The following is a 23,525-nucleotide window of genomic DNA, read 5'->3' as shown; positions in this document are numbered from 1 at the left end:
GAGGCCCAAAGTTAGGCCCATGAAGCGAGTAAACCCACTAAAACCTCAGACCTTTTCTGCAATTCCTGCGGTTCTCTTCCCAATCATTGGACCGATGATTTTCGTTACTCGTCACTCTCCGTTGAATGTTGGTCGAATTTACGTTGTTATTTCAGCCATTTTATTCCAAAATACCTGATTCCTTATTGTTGCCAGCTGAGAGAAGCCATCAATGGCGTTAAGGATAATCCAAACTCGCTTGCTTTCCTCCCGAATCCGCCCCTTCTCTTCTCTCAACCTCCCCGCTCTTGAGCCCTCGAACGAGGCCGAGTCCATCTCGAAGATGCTGCTCCACCACCACAACCCCTTCCACGCCATGGAGGCCTCTCTCCAGCTCCACGGCATCACTCTCACCCCTCACCTCCTCCACCAAACCCTCCTCCGCCTCAAACACTCTTCCAAGATCGCCCTCGCCCTTTTCAACTACTCCAAGTCCCTCCCTTCCTCTCCTCTCACTCCCACCTCCTACCACCTCCTCATCGACCTCGTCGCCAAAGTCCGCCAGTTCGATCTCGCTTGGCAGCTCGTTATCGAAATGGACCAACACAACCTCCTCCCCACACCCACCACGTTCTTGATCTTGATCCGTAGACTCATCACCGCTGGCCTTACACGCCAAGCCATTCGTGCTTTCGATGACATTGAAGGTTTTAGTCAAATCAAAACCAGCAATGAAGATTTTTGTTATCTGTTGGACACCCTTTGCAAGTATGGGTTTGTTAAGGTTGCAACCGAGGTTTTTAACAAAAAGAAACACGGGTTTTTGCCAGATACTAAAATGTATACCATTTTGATATATGGGTGGTGCAAGATTGGTAGGATTGATATGGGGGAGAAGTTTTTAAACGACATGGTGGGGAGAGGGATCGAGCCGAATGTGGTTACGTATAATGTTTTGTTGAATGGGATTTGTAGGCGGGCAAGTTTGCATCCAGAGGGTAGGTTCGAGAGGACGATAAGGAACGTGGAGAAGGTGTTCGATGAAATGAGAGAGAGAGGGATTGAGCCAGATGTAACTAGTTTTTCGATCGTGCTTCATGTGTATAGCCGGGCACATAAGCCTGAGTTGTCACTTGATAAGTTGAGGTTGATGAAGGAGAAAGGGATCTCTCCGAGTGTGGCAACATATACTTCGGTGATCAAGTGTCTTTGTTCATGTGGGAGGCTTGATGATGCAGAGAAGTTGCTTGAGGAGATGGGGAGGAATGGGGTTAGTCTATGTGCCGCTACTTATAATTGTTTCTTTAAGGAGTATAGGGGAAGAAAAGATGTGGATAGTGCTTTAAAGTTGTATAAGAAAATGAAGGAGGAGGGTTTGTGTATGCCTAGTATTCACACCTATAACATATTGGTGGGGATGTTTTTGAAGTTGAATCGTATGGAGATTGTGAAGGGCTTATGGGATGATATGAGCGAGTGTGGGGAAGGTCCAGATTTGGATTCATATACAATGTTGATTCATGGGTTATGTGAGAAACAGAAGTGGAGAGAGGCGTGCCAGTTTTTTGTGGAGATGATAGAGAGGGGCTTTCTCCCACGGAAGGTAACTTTTGAGACACTTTACAGGGGCCTTATACAATCTGATATGTTGAGAACTTGGAGAAGATTAAAGAAGAAACTTGATGAAGAGTCAATAACATTTGCTTCAGAGTTCCAGAATTATCATTTGAAGCCATATAGGAGATGATCTGCAGATATGTAAAGTGTTTATGTACTCTTAACCTTTTTGACTGTTTTATTATTTGAAGGTTGGTTTAATTAGTTAGTCTCTGCTTGCTGAATAATAAGTCATTTGTCTTCTAAATTTGAATTGTGATTATAAGATTGCCACAAACAAAAAAAAATCTACTTATCCCCTATAAATTGGGATCCGGATCTCCTCTCTTTAGAGGGATAATTGGAGATTCTCTAATTGTTCATCCCGTCGGTTTACTTTCATCCAACAGCTCACAACACGTTACGTGTCCCATTCAAATTTAAATAATAAAATATTAATTAACTTTTAAAAAGAAAATTAAAATTAAAATAATAAAAAATTAAAATCAAATAATAAAAAGTTAATATCAAAGGTGGCCCCTAATTCCTTGTGGGTGGTTCAGCCACCCCCAATGGTCCAAATAAAAAAAAATAAAAATAAAAATAAAAAATTGGCCCTTAGGTGTGGCCAGGCCATAGGGTGACTTCAGCCACCTAAAATCATACTGCCAAACCACCCCCAAGGGTCTAAATAAAAAAAATAAAATTTTTTAGCCCTCGGGGGTGGCCGAACCACCTCTAAGGGCTATGGGGTGGCTTCGACCACCTCAAATTATACTTTTTGAAATTGCACAATTAAATGAATCTTTAATTAATTACGTTTTAGTAACAAGTTAGTCGTCTAATGAAATAAAAAATGCCTTGCAATTAAAAAAAAAAAAAAAAAAAAAGCGAAACACAAATATTGCACATGAATGCATTCAAAAGTCACTCAATCATCTCATACCAAATTAATAGTTAAAATAGAAAGCAAAAGAACAATTAAGAAATAGAAGACATAATGAACAGCCATTTAGATATTTTTTTCTTTTAATATGCAAAGGCCACGTAGAACTAGCTGACCAGCTTTGTGCATCATAATGCTGGATGGACCAATCAAATGGTGAGATCAACTCAATGCCTATCACTTCTACTTATGGTTGGGTTGATTTTGCAATTTAAAGTAAAAAAAATTTAGAAGGTGTGATTTAAAAATATAATTAAGTGTTTAATAAAATTGTGGTTCAACCTTTAGAATAATTAAATTCATTTGACAATACTTTTTAGAGTGTATTTTTTTATTTTTTTGGTTGTGATATGATAAAGGTAAAATTAATTTTAAGTTGATTGTTTATACTTTAGGCCTGTTTGGGATTGTGTTTGAGGGGTCTAAAAGTGTTTTTAATACTCAAAAAGTTCGTTTGAAAAAAAAATACTCGTTTAGGAAAAAAATTAAAAGCATTTTAAGGGTCCAAAAAAGCTTTAAAATGACCAAAATGTACTTTGGTAAAAGCTTAAAAATAAAACTTTTGTCCAAAAATTATTTTTTACTTAAAAGTTCTATTTTTCAAACGCAATTATAAACATGAACTTTTTTGTTAAAAAAAAAAAAAAAAACTATAGAAGGCGTTGCCAACCGAGCCATATGTGTTTTTATAAACGCATTTATTGCCTCTAATTTGAAAACGCATACTTTTTTATATTACAGTCATTTTTTAAAAATCAATCTTACAAAAATAAATAATAATAATAACTTGTCTCAATTTTGAGGTGGAAAATCACGAGACCAAACCGACTATTGGAAAACAAACAGATATGCACCAGTATCACATCCTCGTCCCTTGTGTAGCCATTCTATTTACTCATCCTTTGCACTTCGAAGATATATATATTGAGGATAGTTGGCACCCAAGCTAAGCAACAAATACTACCCAATGGGAAAAATAAACGACGAAAAGACAAAAAAAGACACATGTACAAGGGACATCCCTTTTATTAAGCTTCAAAATTAAGCTTGGCTTTTATTAAAATTAGAATTGACCCTTTCTTCTTGTTTGATTCATGTTTTGACCCCCCCTCCAGTGAAAAATCATAAATGATGTCACTTTTATTTAACATCTTAAATGATGTCATATATCTTGAACTTGATATCAAAATAAACTAATCTTATAAAGACTACGTCTACACATAAAACATATATCTAAACATAATCTGGAGATAATGAAATAATTATAGTACAACGTCATACCTTAAAATAATATATCTCTAGAATTTACAATGGCTTCTAAAATGCCTAAAATGCACCTTTACTGTAATCAATCATGCCTATGTATTCCAAAAAAACTACTACTTTTTGGGTATGGAATTAATAAGCCAAAACGGTAAAAATAAATAAATAAAATTGAGTGAAAATGGTAAATGTTTTTAGAATTTAGGGTAAATATGATAAACAAAATATTGGGTAGAACTATAATGTAAATCACAAAAGCCACCAGACGAATCAATTAAGCAAGCGGGCCGGCAACAGTGCCTCCGGCGCACGTTAGCTGTGGCCCACCTCTCACCCTCCGCCATTTCAAATTCCCGAATCGGCTTCCAAACGTGGGCCCCTCCACATCAAAAGAAAACGAAGCAAAGCACAAGAATCCCCCACAAGCCAAAAATTCACACATCGTCCTCAAATTTTCTAAATATTAAAAATCCACCCCTGTTCGTTCAAATCGCGCCCCATCTCCACAATTACCCACTTCCACAAGGACCTTCGTTTCGCAAAAACCCGAACCAAAAGAAAATTTTAAAAATAATTCAAAAAACCAACCAGAACACTGAGAGGAAAGTGGAAACCTATAGAGCGAGTGAGCGAGAGAGAGAGGGGGGGAAGAGAGAGAGAGAGAGAGAGGGGGGGGATTTGGTGATGACGATGGATAGAGAGAAAGAAAGAGAGATAGAGTTAGAGAGCGCAATGTACACCAACTGCTTGCTGTTAGGGCTGGATCCGGCGGTGATCGGAGTCGGAGGCTCCAACGGCGTCCCTCGGGTCGGACTCTTCCGTCACTCGAATCCGAAGCTCGGCGAGCAGCTCCTCTACTTCATTCTCTCGTCTCTCCGTGGCCCAATTCAGTCCGCCAAAGTACCGTTCTGCCCCTCACACCTCTACATTCACGTATACTATACGTATATGTGTGTGCGCGTATAGGTTTTACTTTGATTTTGATCTGCTTTGTGGTTTTCTGGTTTTGTTTTCTCTGATTGGTTTGGGATCGTTCCAGGATTTCGACAAGGTCTGGCCAATCTTCGACTCGGCGCAATCGAGGGATTTCCGTAAGGTAGAAAACGAAAATCGATGATTTCATTGTTTTTCGGAATTTTTTTTTTGAACTTTTTGGGTTGAATTTGAGCATGGTTGCGTTAGGTTGTGCAAGGGATTATTAGCGAGCTCGAATCGCAAGGTGCGCTTCCAAGGAGCAATTCGAGGGTTTCGTCGCTTGCTACGTGTTGCGGACCGAGGTTAGTTGGTGATGCTTTTTGTTTTTGTTTTTTGGTTGTTTTTCATGTGCATTTATGCTTTGAAGTTATATGGACTTAGTAGAATTAGCGTTTGGCTGGTGGGAAAACTTAGGAAAGTGAACGCAAATGGATTAAGAAAATCTATTGGTTAAGTTCTATTTGATGTTTTATGGATCTTCAGTGAGCCTAATGGGTGTATTTTAGGCCCAGTTAAGTGGAAGATTTGGTTACTTTGGTCCCGTACGGAAACTATATGATTTTTAAGTTTAGGGTACTGTTTTGATATACAAACTAATGTATGGGAACTATGGAAGATAATCATTTAAGAATTGGAGCTGCATGAGGAATTTCTTTTGAGTCCTGAATAACCCAATTGGTCAGATCGGATTTACCACTTTTTAGTTTTTACTAAAACATTGTTAAGTTTTTTTTTTTTTTTTTTTTTTTTTTCATTATTTGTGCACACTGTGTGGATTTGTGTTTTTTATGATGGTAGACGGGGATGTAACTGAAGTAGATTTTAAACCTCCTATGTTGACTGCAGGTTTGTTGAACTCCTGTGGCAACTTTCTTTGCATGCTTTGCGAGAGGTTCATAGACGGAATTTTGCAGCTGATGTAGCTTCTAATCCGCTGCCTGCACCATTGACAGATGTAGCCTTTTCACACGCGGCTACACTACTTCCTGTAACGAAGGTAGGCAGTACTGTTTTAATATTTTTAATTTTCACCGATGAGTAATAATATCAAAATATGAACTATTTGAAGTCATTGATTGAAGCTGTTGGTAGTCTCTGAATTGCTGAAGTTCATGATTATGGCTGTTTCATGTGGTAATTGTGTCAAAATGAGGTATTTGACATGATTGAAAATGAGAGACATTAGGAGTTATCTGGTTTCACCTCGTTCTTTCTTTTAGAGAATGTATTTTCTTTGTTCTGATTCGTTAGGCCTTAATTGAATTATCTTCTTTTGATATAAAAGGACGTACAACCAAATATCGTAGTTTCAGCGTCATAGCTTTTCTGTGTGCCATGAACTAATTTTAATATATTCTGTATTGGCTACTTGGTGTTCTTGTAATATTTAATTTTATAGCGCATTGTTAATAATGTTTGCTATCATGTTCAAGAAAAGCATTTTGCTGTGTATTTCGACTTGTCTTGCTTTCTCTCCTTGCGTTGTTTATGTTTTCATTTGATTTTCTTGTTAGCATCAGTTTTGAAATCCACTTTACATTCAGTAGCAGTGATCTGAGCCTCATGTCTTGAACAGGCGAGAATGGCACTTGAACGGAGGAGATTTCTTAAGAATGCAGAAACAGCAGTACAACGTCAGGCTATGTGGTCAAATTTGGCTCATGAAATGACTGCAGAGTTTCGTGGTCTTTGTGCTGAAGAGGTATGGTGGAAACTTCTTCACATTTTTGGGACGGGCTTTTGTTTAATAACCAGAAATTTTTTTCGCGTGGATTATATATATATAATTTTTATTTTTCTTATGCATTTTCTTGGAAAACTTGGACTTAGGCTTATTTGCAGCAAGAGCTGGAAAAACTGCATGACCTAAGGAATAAAGTGAAGTTGGAAGGGGAACTCTGGGACGACCTTGTATCTAGTTCGAGTCAGAATTCCCATTTAGTTTCAAAGGCTACTCGCTTGTGGGAGTCTATATTAGCTCGCAAAAGTGAGTACAAGAGCATTGTGGTTCTTTTATGATTTTCTTACAAAACTTGAATTATTTCAGTTTAGTGTCCTTGATTTCTTGAGGTTGTTAAACCATATAATGTAGGATTAGTTACAATGTTTGGAAGGATGATCTTTTATCCTTAAAATTGTATGCCTTCCACGGGTTGTGTTCCCTTCTTTCTATCACAGTGGTCAGAGGCATTTCATGTTGGGGAGAGTATACTACACAGAAAATTTCGTTCTTGTCCTTTTCTTTAAATATTTGGTCTCATATCAGTTTCTTTACACATCTGAGTACAAACTACAATAATACATCGGTATTATGAATGAGGCAGTATGTTTGTGCCTGTTGGTGTGTGAGTTGAGCTGCAGATCCTAGGCCAAGAAGTGGCCTTGGTCATAAGGCTTTAATCTCTTCATTTAGTTGTTTTAGTCTTTGTTTAAGGTTATTATTATTGTTAGTTTTGGTTGTAACTAGGGTTTAGGACCATATTTATTTAGGGGCTTTCAGAGGCTGATTTTATCAGTGACTTCTTTTGCTATAACTACCAGGGAAAACTGAAAGATGCTTGAAGTGTCTTCCCTGTTGGCTGACGACATGTATCTTGGAAAACAATCTTTTTTCTTTTTGGGTTTCTGAATGAAAGAAAAAAGTGCTAAGATTTTTAGATTTTTTACTTAATTTTCCTTTTTCCTTTTTGTTCTGGCGTTTATTTTTCTTTCTTTCTTGTAATTATACTGTTATGATCTTAAAGCTGATCACATTCATGTACAGGCCAACACGAAGTTCTTGCTTCAGGCCCTATTGAGGACTTGATAGCTCACCGTGAGCACAGGTAATTTACCATCCCACATCATTCCAAGTTGTGTAGATGCCATTTTCTAACTCAACCACTCATGCATAGATTTCCTTTTTCAGGTACCGCATCTCTGGATCAGCTTTGCTTGCGGCTATGGATCAGAGTTCTCAGGTTCCTTATTCAGATGTCTTGTCTGCCGAGTCTGGTGACCTACCTTCAACACATATGCATGACAAAGACCAGAGTGATGGATCATATGTCAATGTAAACAGGGAAAAACTGAAGAATTTAGATTCATCCCATTCGCAAGTAAATGATGAAACACTTTCTCGAGTGGATGATAGAAGTGGAAGGGTCCAGCCCACTGTTGATGTAGCTGAAATCATCAGGCGTTGGACACATGCTTTACAGCGTATTCATAAGCAGTCACTTCATTTGGTATGCTCTTTTCTTTGTTCAAGTTTTTTGTTGCAATGGTGTGTTTGTCGGTAACCAGCTATTGAGATGTTAGTAATTTAGTGATTCAAATCCCCATGGTTGTCCACGAAACTTTGAGTTTCTTACTGTTTTCCGGTTTTTATGTCAAAGGTTTTTATCCCACTCATGCCAGCCTCTGTATGTATACTTTCACTTTCTTGTTTATGTTAGGTAAAAGGTTCTTGGCATATGGTCCACAGAAGTCTCCTGCTAATTTCATTTTGAAAAATGTGCATGCCCTTATTGTTAGTCTGCATGCTTGGACAGTATCATCATATTTGTCACCTCTTGGAGCTTTACTGTTAATAGAAACTCCATTAATGGTGAGTGAGGTTGTCTTACTGGATTTGTTTTTGATAAACATAGGTTACCGGTTTCTCCAGAATGGAGCAAAAATGCTTCTTATCTGAAGTTCAAACACTTGGAGTATTCCTTTCTGTTTTGTGCCATACTTAGAAAATTGGTCTGTTAATATAATATGCTTTTGGTATCTAAAACACATTGTCATTTTTAATGTTTATTCTGTAGGCAAAAGCTAATAATGGAGAAGGTCCAGAAATTTTACGGAGTGCGCAGGATGGTGGTACAAGTGGCCATGCGGAATCATTAGCTACAACTCTTGCTGAGCATCAGCAACACTTAGCTAGCTTTCAGGTAATGCACATGCAAAGGCTCTCCATGCTATTCTTTCTTAATGTGTATGATGACCTTAGTTGTCCTTCCGTCAACCTGATTTTGTCTGATGAACAGTGTTTCTTAAAATGATTGGTGGAACTTCTTAGTTGAGGTGAAGATCTGAAGAGACTTGTATTATATGGAAAGTTGTTTTTTCATTGTAAATTCACATTTAGATGTCTGGCAACATCTTTTTGCTTGGTTTACAAATGTAACGAAGCTTCATCTTTTTAAAAAGTGCTTTATTTGTATGGGCCCAGTTCTTGGGGAGCAGCAGTCACTGTTCTGACACCTCACCATTTTGGTTTCTTATTCATTTGGAACTGCTCTTCTGTCATTGATATTCAATGCATAATGCTTCCTTACGTTCTTATTTACTGGTTACTGATGTTGGCAGCAAAAGCATAATAGGAGAAACTAAACTGTTATAATGCATTTAGTTTTGGATGTTGTTATAATGCTTCTTTATGTTCTTATTTACTGGTTGCTGATGTTGGCAGTAAAAGCATAATAGGATAAAGTAAACTGTTTAAATGCTTTTAGTTTTTTGATGGTCAACTAGCATAATGGTACAGAATTATGAAAGAAACTGTGAGATGAGGATACATGCATATCTCCTGATATTTTGTTACCATTCGAGATTTTATCTAGAACACATCAAAGAAAGAAAAGAAAAAAATTGATTGAAGATCAGTATGCTTGCGTATTTACAGGATGCCTTGTTGAAACTCTTCCAACTCAAGTACTCCTCATGTGCAGGTGCTCAATAATCAACTGAGGGAAGTTGCTCCAGCTATACAAAAGTCAATATCAGAGTGTACAGAGAAAGTTCAGAGTATATCCTCCACTCTGCCTTCCATGACCAGACATCGTGGTCAATCAACCTCACCTCTTCAGGCTCAAAGCAGTGGAAGGACATTGGTAATTCTTCGAATGGAGTGATATATATCACAGAAAGCTTTATACCTACTTTGATACGTCCAACCTTGACTAATCAGTGTATAGAACTGATCTTTTTTTCTTCTTCTTTGTCTTGTGGAAATATTCAGGAAAGTAGCAGTGATGATGTTGCTGAGGTGACTACGAAAATGTCTACCATTCTTCTTGACAAGGTCTCAGCGAGTCCTCCTGCTTTAAAGCTCCCACAGTTGTTTAGCGTGACACCAAATTCTTCTGGAAAAGGTGGAAATATGCAAAAACGAAACACGTCAGCTTCTCAAACAAATCAAATAGAGAACTTTTCTGAAAGGAAATCTCTCGACCAGCCTCTCGCAATTAATCAAGTTGAAAATATACCACAAGGTTGCTGCATCTTCCCTGCTCCTCACTTCATGCCCATCTGCAAATATAAGCTTGATGGATTTTATAAAGGCATTCTATTTATCAATTAGAAACAGACCTTGGTATACAAACAGCTTTAGACTTATTGGAGGTTTTGATTCTAAATATCGATGTATTTTGCAGATAGTGATAATTCCTATGTTCAGAACTTGAAGAGATCTGTAAGAGAAGCTGCTCTGTCGTTGAAATCCTGCAATTCAGAATCATTACGAGAAAGTCATTCCGATGAAAGCTCCGAGCACTTCTTTGTACCTCTTTCAACAACCGGGTTTTCTAATCTGGGCCCAGAAAACAAAGTTTCTTCTTTTAGGAGTAAAAGGTTGTTTGTATCCCGAGTAGACAATTCCTTGCGTGATAATCATCCTCCTGATGGTAGTATCAGGAGCAAGTATGATGAGTTTCCAGACATGTTAAATGATTTGGATTCACTTCATGGGTTTGACAGTGTAAATGGGTTTCTCTCAGTTAGCGACTCAAATGGTGCAGCTTCTGATGCACAAAGGTCGTTTTATGATTTTGAGGAATCTCAGGAGCAGGTCTTCTCACCTCCTTTCCTAATGGACACATCACTATTAGCAGATTCTTATGAAGACTTACTTGGTACGTTGGTTTGGCCACAAACTATTCCAGTTGTAGGCATTTATGTGTTGATTTATGGTCATTAGGTGATCTCATTCTTACTATTGAATGCTTTACTTTACCATGTAATTATGTGTATTGTACTGTGATATGGTAAGAACCTCGAACCCAAAATATTTGTTTAATATGAACTTATATAGGATGAGAGACTTTATATAATATTCTGTTACATCATATTATATTACAAGCATATCTTTGCCCTTTTACAACAAATACGTGATTAACATATGCAGCATTCTTGTTCTGTACACCTGCCTAACGTTATTGAGAACTTACCGTGTCCTTACTATTTTTCCCGTTGGGAGGTTGTATTATTCTGAAAGTCTGTTCAATTGTCTTGCAGCTCCACTGTCAGAAACTGAAACGGCCTTGATGGAGCATTGAAACAGATGTTCGAGCAACCTTACTCTCATGTTCTTGATCCAGATAGTTTGGTTGCTGTGGCGGTTTTGTTTTCATTCCTCAGTGCGCGTATTCTCTCCTCTCCCATTATCTTTATATGACGCGGTGTTTGTGGGATATTACTCTTCCTTCATGTTCTGTATATTCAGCTGCTATCCTGCACGTTTCTTTATCCTATTGTTTGGAGGGAACTACGAGCCAATTGCAGCACTTATATACATGCTTGGCCCGTGCCTGGAACTTGAGATGGTTGTAACATGTTGGAATGCTGACCTGGGTCTTAGAGGACAAAATCCACAGCCAACCAATGTAGTCGGAAACTTTCCTTGACAGTTTGTTTATAAAATGTTACCCAAGAAGAGAAATGTTACATCCCTTTGCTTAGAAGTAGCAGGTGAAGCTTGGTTTTCAGCCTAAGGGGTGTCTGGCAGCAATACTGCATCCACCTAGCTTCTTGTTTTAACTGTCAAAATTGATTGTTGATTGACTGATTATTCTGTGTTTGAAAGATGTGTATCACACGAATTTGATAATGTATTTTGTGGATACATCAGGAATGAGAGAAATTACTGTCTGTAATTGTTGGATTAATTTTATTGATATTGTTGAGTAAAGGGTTATGTTTCCTTTATTTAGCTTAATCCACTGAATATGAATTCTCAAAACTCTCTAGGGATGTTGATGGTCTCAAATTTTAAAATTTCAATGGTCGGCTCCCCCCTCCCTCTATCTCTCTCTCTCTCTCTCTCCAACTTTTCTAGGGTTCACTTGTTTTACTTTAAATGAGTAGCCTCGGACGGGATCGGGATCCTCTGCAATTACTTGTCCTTTGTAATTAGATAGATAATTGTGAGATGCTTTCAATTGAGCACATCTGTTTTCTAGGGTTTACTTGTTTTATTTTAATTGAGTAGTCCCGTATGAATGTAATTATTATTTTTTTTTTAGGGGGGGGTGGGGGTGTCGCGTTTGCACGTCGCTTTCTGCTTGTGATTCCTACTGCGCCGGCCTATAGTTGAATGCTGAATAGTTGAATGCGTGGTGTAGAAATGCCTGTCTAATTTGACTCTCTTCTGCCTTGCGTATAGGAGTGTTGGAAAATTGACCATAATCATTGGATATGAGACATTGACTTTCATTTGCTCGTGGCCCTTTGAATTGTTAAACCAGCATATCGATCATCAAATCCTGTATTGGATGAGCGCTCATGATGTGATCACCCCAACAACTTCACATATTTAACTAGCGCACAGTATATATATATATATATATTGACTAGGAATGATAATTCTAGGGTGCTACACCGACTCTAAATTCTCTTACAACGGAATTGACTATAATTGTTTGTTCGAATTATAATTTGTCTCACATTAATTATCAGAGAGCCCTGATAGGGCCCACCTCACCACCTATTTGGGCACATGGATTCCTATTAATAGACTTTTCTCAGCCGCGTGCAATGTAACCATGAGAGATAATTACGAAAAATTTCGGTCCAATCTTCATAATCTGATTGCTATTTGAATGATTTTATATTGCCTTAGCACGTCCTCATTCATTAGTTTGGCATTTACCATATTTTATTTTTATTTTTTTTATACTAAGATTGACAAGATGAAAGTTCGAACGAGTAATACTATAAACTACACTTTTATTCTACTTTTATTTCGCAATTCTGATGTGTTAGTAACAATTAATCTTGCAAGTAAACTTTTCATTGGATGTCTCGTAAAACATTAATATTAAATGTAATTGATAGAAAATTTTGGTCTTCTTAACTTTGCGTGACTTGAGAGTATGCTATTAAAGCCAAATCATAATAATTAGAGGCATGTTAAAATTACTTATCCACTAGTTTGAGTTGAATACATCTAGATGAGTAATGCTAGAAACTGCACTTTTATTTTGCTATTATGTTACTTTATTAATGTGATAGTATTAATTAATCATTGATTTTTTAAAAAAAATTTGTTAATCGAATAACTAATGGACACTTTACGATAACATATAGGTTATTGTTACGACAACATGCCCACATTGTATTGTCATTGATCCAATAAAATCGTAACGGGATAAAAATGTAACTTTTAGCATCACGTAATTACAATACGCCCCGCTATCCAACAACCATAAGTAATCTTGGCATCTACGCAACAAATCAACCTCATGCATTGTTACTTTTTTTTATTTTCCACCTCATATCCTTGTCATGATGTTACTTATCTCACTAGCTTACACTGATATTTCTATCCTATGACTCAGTAATCTTAGCCTCTAAAATTATGATATCAAGCTGGAAAGGAAATCGGTTGAAGTAATAATATATTAGAAAATATTCCCACAAGATTCTTATGTCATCTAAAATATATGGAGTCTCACTTGTGCCTGGTTTTGTTTGAGAAGGCAAGACATCTACTGCAAGAACATCTGAAAAAGAAGGAAAGAAAGAAAGAAAGAAAGAAAAAAAACAACAACAACAAACCATGGGATTAAACATGGTCTAACCCGGGTTTATGTTGTTTCTATTGAACAAAAATATATTTTGCGTTTTGTGTCATGTGCGCTCGACACAATTAGAAACACGTATTGTGTGCATAAAAACAAACTTGAGATGGAAGACAGAGCCTTTTCAACATGAAAAATGATAAATTATTTTATGGTATAGATTAGATAAATGATGAATCATTTTATTATATAGATTAGATTTTACGGCATCTTTTATATATATATATTGTGAAATCTAATATAGATTATAAACTGACTAATCTCTAAAATGGAAAGATCCTGTTACTCTAAACATAACTAAAAGAAACAATTATCATTGATGATTAGAATTCAAGTCTCTAATCATATTTACAACTTGAGGATTACTCCAAACCAAAAGATTACTTACCAACCTTGTCCCCGGATTTGCTCATTCTAAGCCCTTTTTTTTTTTTTTTTTTTTTAAGCGAGGAAGAGAGTGAGAGATCCACGCGCCCAAATGTGCGTGGAGCCTTTATTCACCTAGGATGGAAAACTGTGCTTTTAAAAGAGGTTTTTGAAGTTCGAAATTGAACTTCGTACTGGAACTTCGAGTGACAATGATTGCGCAAAAGACACGCGCAGAAGAGAGGCGCGTGGGAAGTAGCTCATGTTTATTAACGATTTTGACCTTTTCTTTCCCTTCCGTACTACCAGTGCAATGCGTTCTCTTGGGGGTTTTAAGGTCAAAGAGGTATCTGATTCTCTCTCTCTCTCCCGGAGAAAGTTAAAAAAAAGTATACAAAATTAAGAACAGTTTTGGCTGAGAAAGTTGAAGAGGAAAGTGAAAGAAAGACAATTGAAAAGAAAATATCAACAACAATTATTTTGGCTGTAAACAAAATACAACACCAACAACAACAGCAGCGGCCGGAGATTGCTGTTCTCAAAGCCCACTTTTTTTTTTTTTTACTTTTTTTTTTGGTTTCCTTATTGGATTCTTTTATCTCTCTCTCTCTCTCTCTCTCTCTGAAAGGAGTAGCTGAAACTTTCTCGTGTAAGGATAGAAGAACGTTCATCTTTCTTTAGATTCTTCTTGCTCCTTTCTCTATCTCTCACTTTTATATTTTGATTCTGAATGTCAATTTAACGCTGTTCAACTTGGGAAATTTTTGTAGATTGCTTGTTGGTGGAGAATGCTATCTGGGTTTTCTAGATCATACCCAGATCTTGCTGTTAATTGATCCAGCCGAAGAGCATGCACATCTTGGCAAAAGCTGAAGAAAAGAGTCGCAGCGAAAAAGAGGTGAATATTCATTATCGCTTTTCCTTTTAAGTTGGGTGAACAAAGAAGTCAAAGTTTCTAGGGATTAATGCTTTAATAAAATTTTGGATTTTTTTTTTGGTCGGGTTTTATTGGATTTGCAATGTTTTTCTTCATCTGGGTTTCTCAATATATTTCAAAAGGTCACGTTCTTTTGGTGTAACAAGGGAAAAGATCCTATATTACATTTTTTCAGATGAGAAAAGTAAGCTAGTGTTTTTGTTTTAATCAGTTGATTAGAAATCTGAATTTAAGTTCTCTGTATAATTTTGAGCACGGGATGCCTCTGTAGTATTGATATCTTATCATATGAAGTGGGTTTGATGTTTCTGTTCCAGATTTCCCCCTGCTAGGTTGGAACGTTTTTAAATCAAACAAAGATTAAAAAGCTTATGGGGTGGATTATAACTACAATGGACGTGTGGACTGCTTGTTCTGGCTTGAATTTGGTTAAATGTATTGTTTGAATGAAATTTGTTTCCTCAATAATTGATGCTGTATTTGGCTTTGGATGATTTTCAATAAGTATTGGGTTCTTAAGCGCAGGAGGGAGCTTTTATTCTGTCAATTAAGTTATGATCAAACAGATATTTAATAAGTTCCCACGTAAGTCCTCTAAGTCAGCCGAAAATCGTGAAGGAGGAGGAACATCTACCTCCTCTTCAAATGCTTATGCCAATTCAAGAAGCAATGATTTGACGAGTAACCGAAATCAGGGGACTACATCTTTTACAGGCTTTGATTCTACTTCAAATCCAGCATTAAATCATGGCAGTAAGTTTATGCAAGCTGTGAATTCAAAGCTGAATGGGAATTTAGCAGCTTTCTCTTATGAGGCTTTGCCTAGTTTTAAAGATGTTTCAAATACTGAGAAGCAGAACTTGTTTTTGAAGAAGCTGAACATGTGTTGCTTTGTGTTTGACTTCACTAACCCAACGAAGGACCTTAAAGAAAAGGACATTAAGCGACAGACATTGGTTGAACTTGTGGATTACGTTGCTTCTGCTAATGGAAAGTTCCCCGAACCTGTCATGCAAGAGATGATAAAGATGGTGTCCACAAATTTGTTTAGAACACTCACTTCTCCACCCCGTGAGAATAAAGTCTTGGAAGCCTTTGATTTGGAAGAGGAGGAGCCGTCAATGGACCCTGCATGGCCTCACTTGCAGGTTGTGTATGAATTCTTTTTGAGGATTGTGGCGTCGCCTGAGACAGATGCAAAGTTGGCTAAGAGGTATGTTGATCACTCATTTGTTCTCAGGTTGTTAGATCTTTTTGATTCAGAGGACCCCAGAGAGAGGGATTACTTGAAAACAGTTCTCCACCGCATTTATGGGAAATTTATGGTGCACCGACCATTCATCAGGAAAGCAATCAACTACATCTTCTATCGTTTTATTTTTGAAACTGAGAAGCATAATGGGATTGCAGAGCTGTTAGAGATTCTGGGTAGTATAATCAATGGGTTTGCTCTGCCGCTGAAAGAAGAGCACAAGCTCTTTCTTGTTCGAGCACTTATTCCACTTCATAAACCAAAATGCATACCCATGTACCACCAGCAGTTATCTTACTGCATTACACAATTTGTGGAGAAAGACTGCAAGCTTGCTGATACTATTATACGGGGATTGCTAAAATATTGGCCAATTACAAATAGTTCTAAGGAGGTAATGTTCTTAGGTGAGCTGGAAGAAGTTTTAGAAGCAACTCAGCCTGCTGAGTTCCAGCGCTGTATGGTTCCCTTGTTCCGCCAAATTGGTCGTTGCTTAAGCAGTTCGCATTTTCAGGTAGGTTTCTTTTTTTACAAGTTCCATCAGTTTCTATCTGTTAGTCCCTCTTTCCCGTGTTAAATTTCTGAATTATAAACATGCTTCTGTGGTGGAAATTAGATAATGAGTCTTTAAGCCTGCATTTTGTCATTTCAAGTGCAAGGATTTGCTCTACTTGGTCCTCTTTGTTACTCTTTACATGTTTAAACTGCTGTAAAATTGATAATATTTTAGAATTTGAATTTTTTGAACAAAAGAAATTTTAAAGTTTAGGATCTGCCTTACAAAATCAGATGTGTACAAATTTAATCCAGTATTCTAAAAGTTAGCAAATGTTAATCTAGTTAGAAAAGTTGAAAACTTGGATCCTAAGAGTAGAAATGGACCAAAACATGAAGGGTGTCAGGTAAAATTTCCATTCAAATTTTTATGAATTTTCAAGTTGTTTGAAAATTTTAAACATTTTTGGAATGCCGTGTTTTTTGCTACCCTGCACATGGTTGTTATGGAATATCTATTGTATTGGTAATAACATCAATTAAATAGTCTAAAGCATGATGACTAAGTTGGCTTTGGGTCCTGGATTCCTAGAAAGGATTTAGTGGTGACTCTTGAACATGTGGCAGACATCTGAATATTGTGCGTTAGGACTCGCGTTTACATAGAGACTCACTGAGGGAGTATTTCTCGTTTTAGTTTCATAACCCCTATGCATATTCACGAAGGGTTATGAACCTCAGATATAGAGTGATTGAATTGAGGCATATCACCAATCTAGATATCCATGGTAATTATTTCATGTGGTTCTTTATCATCATTATCATAGTTTGCCATGTAGATGGACATAGTGTAAAGAGTCATATTTCTTTCTATAAGCCATAGTAGGATTCTGGGTGTGCTTAACAACTATCAAAATATAATTTAAATGATTAAGTTTACCTTTTCTTATCAGCTTAAGCTTTTAGGATAAATGATGATTTAACATGGTATCAAAGAAGAAGAGGTCCTGAGTTCGAATTTTGTCTCTATCATTTAGCTTACATTTTAATTAAATATTTTACCTGTTGGGCCTTATCTATTAAGGGGAAGTTTGAGCCCACACGTAATGTGGATTTTTTAGAATATAAATTAAATGATTAAATTCATCTCTTTTTATCAGTTTAAGTTTTTTGGACAAGTGATGATTTAACAACAACGAATGAAAATGATGTTATCGATTGGTGGAAATGGTACAAGTATTTAGGCTGTGGTTGTGGGGCTGATCTTAGGGCTGTGGGTAATTGTACTGTTGCATTTACAGCAATAAGCAATTGGTGCTCTGGTGATGTTATGATGGTATGATTAAATTTTGAGAAATGCTACTGGTATCTACGCTGTGATTTTCAGGCTTGTTTTAGGGTCATGGGAAAATGGTAGTCTTGCAGCTGCATCAATGGGCTATTGGTAGGGTTATCACTTTTTGGTGATTAAAATTCTGGAGGGTTGGTAAGTACCTAGTGATTGGTGGTGGTGGTATCAATCAATTGATAACTCAAGAAATCCAATTAAATTTATTAAAGCAATGTTCAATCATTTTTATGGAATTTATCTTTACTCTTTAATTGCTTTGATGTCTAGTAATCGAGTGGTGGTTGTGAATTATGTTTATGCTAGTGCTATGGTGTTTTAGAATGAGTTTGTGGTTTCATTATATATATATATATATATATGGTCTTTTCCGCTGTGTTGATTATCAGGAAATAGTAATAGTGCCACATGGATAATGCAAAATTTTGCATTCACCTGGGTGGGGCGTTATGGTGGTTGCCTCGTGGTGGTGTTTGTTCTACATTAATGATGCTTACAGTTTATATAGACTAGGTGGCAATTTAAATTGCTTTTATTAGCATCAATGTTTAATTTATTTTTATTTAAGTAAATAAATTTATAATTTTCAGTTTTGAGCTCTCATTTATTTATTTCCGTTTTCCTACTTTTCCTCAAGTATTTCTTCTCACATCTCAAATATTACCAAATTGTTATGATACTGTTCCTGCATAAAGGCGAACTTTATGCCATACCAAAATTTAAATCCTTGGGATGCTGATTTAGTGGTGTCGTATTTTCTGCCATTCCTGGATTTAGTTAATTTTGGAGTCTACTAAGTTGCTAAGAATTTGTCATCCATCAAAAAGACCAAAAGAGAAACTGATGTGGAACGCAGCAACAAGAGTTAATTGGATCCTTTAATTTTATTTAGGTTTTAATTGGATTATTTGTTTATGTTTTATTTAATTTTTATAAGTCAGTTATTTTTGTCATTCAATAAATGGGCATTGCCATTGCCCTAGGTAATGTTATGGAAGTCAATAAAATTATGTTAGCTAACTTAATAAATGGGTGTTGCCCTTGGGTTTTGTTGGAGTCTATTTAAGTGTGTTTTGTACTCTAATGGAGGGGGACTTTGATGATGGAATACAATTATGAAAAAGTGATTCTCTTCCTCTTCCCACTTTCTTATCTCTCTTTCCCGGCTTTTTCTGGCTTCTTCTCTCTTTTTTTTCCTCTCTCTTTACTCTTACTACACATAGTGAATTTTTTGACTATGGTTTGTCCTGCATCAGTTTGGTATCAGAGACAAAACCGATTGTTTTCCATAACAATCATCTGATCCACCATTGTGATTTCCCGGCAAATCCAACACCATGACAAGTATCACTACCATATTGCCACTGTCTACCATCACAAGCCTCCCTACTGCCGCCCACAGAATACTATGAAACCCATCCACTTCCATAAAACCCAAACCATGACCGTTCAAAAAAAAAAAAAAAAAACCTCAACTGTCAAAACAACATCGCATAGCCTCACCCATCGATTTCGACCAAACGAGCCCAGAGCCACCTCCAGCAATTGATGTCCACCCATCACCCAGCTACAACTGCCACCCACCACCGCATCGCAACATCTGTCTCATGGCTTGCGCTGTTGTCACCCCAACAACCCACCGCACCTCAGACCACAGAGCCCTGTGCCTCCACTTGCTGGCCTTCTTCTTTGCCAGCCAGCGGCTAGAACGGTACCGTGCTACCAAGAGCCGTGTTTGGGTCCTCAACTCGACACCCCACCGTGCCACTACCATCTCATCCACACTTCTGTCCATGTTTGTACTGCTGCCACAAGCATCTTGTCGGCGTATCCTCTTGCCATCGCATCCCCTGCCAAAAATTGAGGCCAAGGGCCGCACCAGTCACACTGCATCCACGCCTAGTTTTGCTCCCATCGTTGTTGAGACTGAGAAGACGAGCAAATTAAAGACTGAAAGCAGCACATGACTACCCGAGAAAAAAAAAAATTTAGACGCTTGCTGCTGTTTCAGACCGAGCTTGGGTTGCTAATGTGTCTTTGTTGGATTTTCATGACTTGGGAGTTGGGCTTGGATTAAAAAAAAAAAAATTATCTGAGCATGTATTCTCAAGCTTTCAAACTTTCAAAACTTGAGATTGAGTTTTCTCCAACTAGGGGAGAATGATGCAGAACACAGCAACAAGAATTAATTGGGTCCATAAGTTTTATTCATATTTTAATTGGATTATTAATTTATGTTTTTATATAATTTTTATGAGTAAATTATTTTTGCAATTCAATAAATGGGCATTGTCGTTGCCCTAGGCTATGGTAGGTAAGTGAATAAAATTATGTTAGGTAAGCTAATAAATGGGCATTGTCCAAGGGTTAAGTGTCGGAGTCTATTTAAGCATGTTTTGTGCTCCAATGGAGGGGGACTTTGATGATGGAATAAAATTATGAGAAAATGATTTTCTCTTCCTCTTTGCAATTTCTTCTCTCTTCTCTCTCTTTCCCTGCTTTTTTTGGGCTTTTTTCTCTTTCTAGCTTCTCTCTTCTTCTTTCTCTTGGGGCTTTTTGTCTTCTCTTTTCTCTATTTCCTCTCTCTTTACTCTTACTTCACCCTATGAATTTTCTGACTACGGTTTGTCCTATATCAGAAACACTTTTTGGTTAATATTGAAATCCTTTTTCAAATGGAATGTTATTGGTCTAGCCAGTCAATTATCATGATGTACAGCTCCTACCGCAAAAACTGGTATTAAAAAGAAAAGGCAAATGATGTCAATAATGAATGGGAATGCATACAACCTGAATGTTGAAGTTTGCTATAGAAACCTCATGATGTAGCCTTTTAACTAATTATCTAGTTTAGCAATAAAGAATGAGAAGTTCATTTTCAACGAAGTTTCAAAGTCAAATTTAGCTCCCTCTCTCTATTGGCATCTTATTTGATTGGAAAGTATCACTTTGGTTATACTTTTGGTTGAACAGGCCCCATGACTCTTTTGCTCTATTAGCTTCTGTTGATGTCTTTGGCATCTCTTCTTATCCAGTGTTGAAATAGTTGATATTCAGCATCATATCTTTAGTATTTCATTTATTGCAGTTTGACTAGCAGCTGAGTACCATGTTGCTTCTTTTTTTTAAGAGTTTTTCTGGTCATCCTTCCACGGAGCTTTCGTTTTTTATTTTTGCTTGTCACCTATATCATCAACTTTTTCTCTGCTTTAGTCAGTCTTTGTTTTTTGGAATCCTTGTTTTCTGGAATTTGTGAACAAAATAAAACCTTCTGACTGTTCAAGTTTGATGCGATGTGTGGAAACGACTAATTTTAGCTGGCAATACTGATTTCTTATGTAATTTGCCAATTTCAAACTATACCAACTTACTTATGCTTATACAACAATTATGAGTCTTATATTTTGTGTTTACTGAAAGTCTTACCTAGATCTATTCCCATTCTAGTTTTTTGCTATACCCCTCTCACTCATTAATTGATTATTTTCTTGTAGGTGGCGGAGAGGGCTTTGTTCTTATGGAACAACGATCACATTGAGAACCTCATCAAACAGAACCGTAGTGTCATACTGCCAATTATCTTCCCTGCATTGCAGAGAAATGCAACGAGCCACTGGAACCAGGCTGTACAGAACTTGACAGTAAACGTTCGCAAAATTTTCTCTGATACTGACCCTGAGCTTTTTGAGGAGTGCTTGCTCAAGTTTCAGGAAGATGAAGCAAAAGAGAAAGAAATTAAGTTGAAACGTGAAGCCACATGGAAACGCTTAGAAGAGGTGGCTGCAATGAAGTCTTCAATTAAAGAACCAGTGCTTGTCTCTCCCCGAAAACCCAGTCGTGCACCTTCTGGCTAGAGAGATTCCTGCATGTGATTACAGCGGTTTGATACGTTAATTGGTATGCAGACCATGGACAGGCATTGTGATTTAAGCAGTCACGTATCAAGCTAGTTGTTATTAGTTCATTGTTTGCTCACCTTCTTGGTTGTTGGTTTGTCAGGTGATTGGGTCACAAAGTCAAAGGATGCCATTGCTTGGGGTACAAAGTAGCCCCATTTCGGTTTAACACGCCTGGACTGTATATATTTAATTGGATGGACAGAGCAAATGGGTGCTGCGGAGCACTTTTGTATTGAAGATTTAGCCTGTAAAGTAGTTGGCAATTTGCTGTTGATGTTCTTAATGGAGTGAAAAGAAATTTTAAAAGGAAGAAGAAGAAGAAGAAGAAGAAAGGGCTCGAATTTGACATATATTTGCTGACATTTTTGTGAATTTGGTTTAATGGAAGTAGCCTCAATCGTCTGATTTATTTGTGTATCATCAAACTTTGTTGCTCTTTTGTGAGTGTTTGGTTGCTTGACATAAAAATTGTTTAAAGATGGAAGAGTTTGTAGCCATTCTAGATACAGCATGAATTGCTTCCCTCATTGTTCAACTTCACTTTTTCACTTGCTTTTCTTCTTGTTTAAACAATAATATGTGTTGTGAGGATAATTACATTTTTTATTACAAGTCTTTTGCAACCACTAAACAATTAGACTGAAAAATATATTATAGTTGTAACTTGTTAGCACGTAATTGAAAGGTGTTAAAAAAAAAAATATTTTGATTGCTAGCGTGACTCCAATTCGTTGATTGTTACCTCGATTTAGGTTATAAGCATTACATTGAAGACATTCTTCATGTTGTCTCTTACTCTCTCATCTTTGAAGGGATGCTCTCAATGTTGTCCTTGCTATTCAACAACCCTAGCGAATTTGTGGGTTGAAGTTTTTTTAATGTTATCTTTGATATTTTCTTGTATCTGTATTTTTTCTTTAGCTGGAAGGCTAAAAAAAATTTTAGGAGTGTTAATTTTATAACACATTGTTGGGTTAAATTGGCTGCTTTTTACCTTGTATTCGGAAGTATTTCCATAGGATCATCCATTCTCTTGTCCATCCGACTTAAGAGTGGAAAAGATTCTCTTATTATAACCTTTTCTCCCTTTCAAAAAAAAGAAAAAAAAAAAGAAAAAAAGAGACATTCTTCATGTTGACGGATGAGAAAGGAAAATTATAAGCAGATTGTGATTTGAGAGGCATTCCCATTAAGTTCTAGAAAGTTGAAATAAACTTTGCGTGTTGAATGATGACATGATAAACTTTCTGTGAGCAGCCAAATGTGATCGGGTCATAGTCATATTATTGAAAAAATCTGATTGGGCAGAATTTGATTAAACATTAAAAATTTACACGTCAGCATTGGTAAAGATCAAAATTTGCTAATCTTGTTGAAATTCTGAATTTTATACTCCTTGTTCGGGAATTCTTGACGACCAACTCAAAACAAAACAAAAAAGGGAAAAGAAAAAGAAGCAGTGGAATCCATGTCATCGGGCGCGATAGGCAACGTTGTTGGGTTTTCTTTGGTAACATGTCGTCACACTCGCAGATCTAATGCGTGTGACTTGTGAGGTTATGATTAATTTTAATCACTGTTTTCAAAATTAAATTAAATATTGAATATATTTATATAAAATTTTTGATTATTTAATTTTTT

The 23,525-nt window shown here is 36.8% G+C and overlaps 3 protein-coding genes across 4 annotated transcripts; all 3 read left to right on the top strand.

Annotated features, from left to right (window-relative positions):
• Positions 1-81: 81 nt before the first annotated feature.
• Positions 82-1,800, top strand: LOC132182383 (pentatricopeptide repeat-containing protein At2g13420, mitochondrial-like). The gene has a single exon (XM_059595614.1). The coding sequence runs from the start codon at positions 212-214 to the stop codon at positions 1,724-1,726; it is 1,515 nt and encodes a 504-aa protein (XP_059451597.1). The 5' UTR covers positions 82-211; the 3' UTR covers positions 1,727-1,800.
• Positions 1,801-4,310: 2,510 nt separating this feature from the next.
• Positions 4,311-11,717, top strand: LOC132182427 (AUGMIN subunit 6). Its single transcript, XM_059595666.1, has 13 exons — positions 4,311-4,684; positions 4,824-4,880; positions 4,967-5,061; positions 5,606-5,756; positions 6,336-6,461; positions 6,590-6,746; positions 7,524-7,584; positions 7,668-7,986; positions 8,554-8,679; positions 9,460-9,621; positions 9,750-10,002; positions 10,165-10,641; positions 11,024-11,717. The coding sequence occupies exons 1-13, from the start codon at positions 4,469-4,471 to the stop codon at positions 11,062-11,064; spliced, it is 2,241 nt and encodes a 746-aa protein (XP_059451649.1). The 5' UTR covers positions 4,311-4,468; the 3' UTR covers positions 11,065-11,717.
• Positions 11,718-14,330: 2,613 nt separating this feature from the next.
• On the top strand, positions 14,331-22,432 carry LOC132180472 (serine/threonine protein phosphatase 2A 57 kDa regulatory subunit B' theta isoform-like). Of its 2 annotated transcripts, none has more exons than XM_059593311.1 (5): positions 14,331-14,602; positions 14,724-14,851; positions 15,416-16,656; positions 21,480-21,882; positions 21,985-22,432. In XM_059593311.1, the coding sequence occupies exons 3-4, from the start codon at positions 15,445-15,447 to the stop codon at positions 21,837-21,839; spliced, it is 1,572 nt and encodes a 523-aa protein (XP_059449294.1). In that variant the 5' UTR covers positions 14,331-14,602; positions 14,724-14,851; positions 15,416-15,444; the 3' UTR covers positions 21,840-21,882; positions 21,985-22,432. The 2 variants fall into 2 exon arrangements, with proteins under 2 accessions (XP_059449294.1, XP_059449293.1); XM_059593310.1 differs by having other exon boundaries at positions 15,208-16,656.
• Positions 22,433-23,525: the final 1,093 nt, after the last annotated feature.

This window comes from Corylus avellana, chromosome ca5 (assembly GCF_901000735.1).
Source record: "Corylus avellana chromosome ca5, CavTom2PMs-1.0".
NCBI classification, from domain to species: domain Eukaryota; kingdom Viridiplantae; phylum Streptophyta; class Magnoliopsida; order Fagales; family Betulaceae; genus Corylus; species Corylus avellana.
The sequence above is the reverse complement of the archived record's forward strand: the minus strand, read 5'-3'. Positions and strand labels throughout refer to the sequence as shown.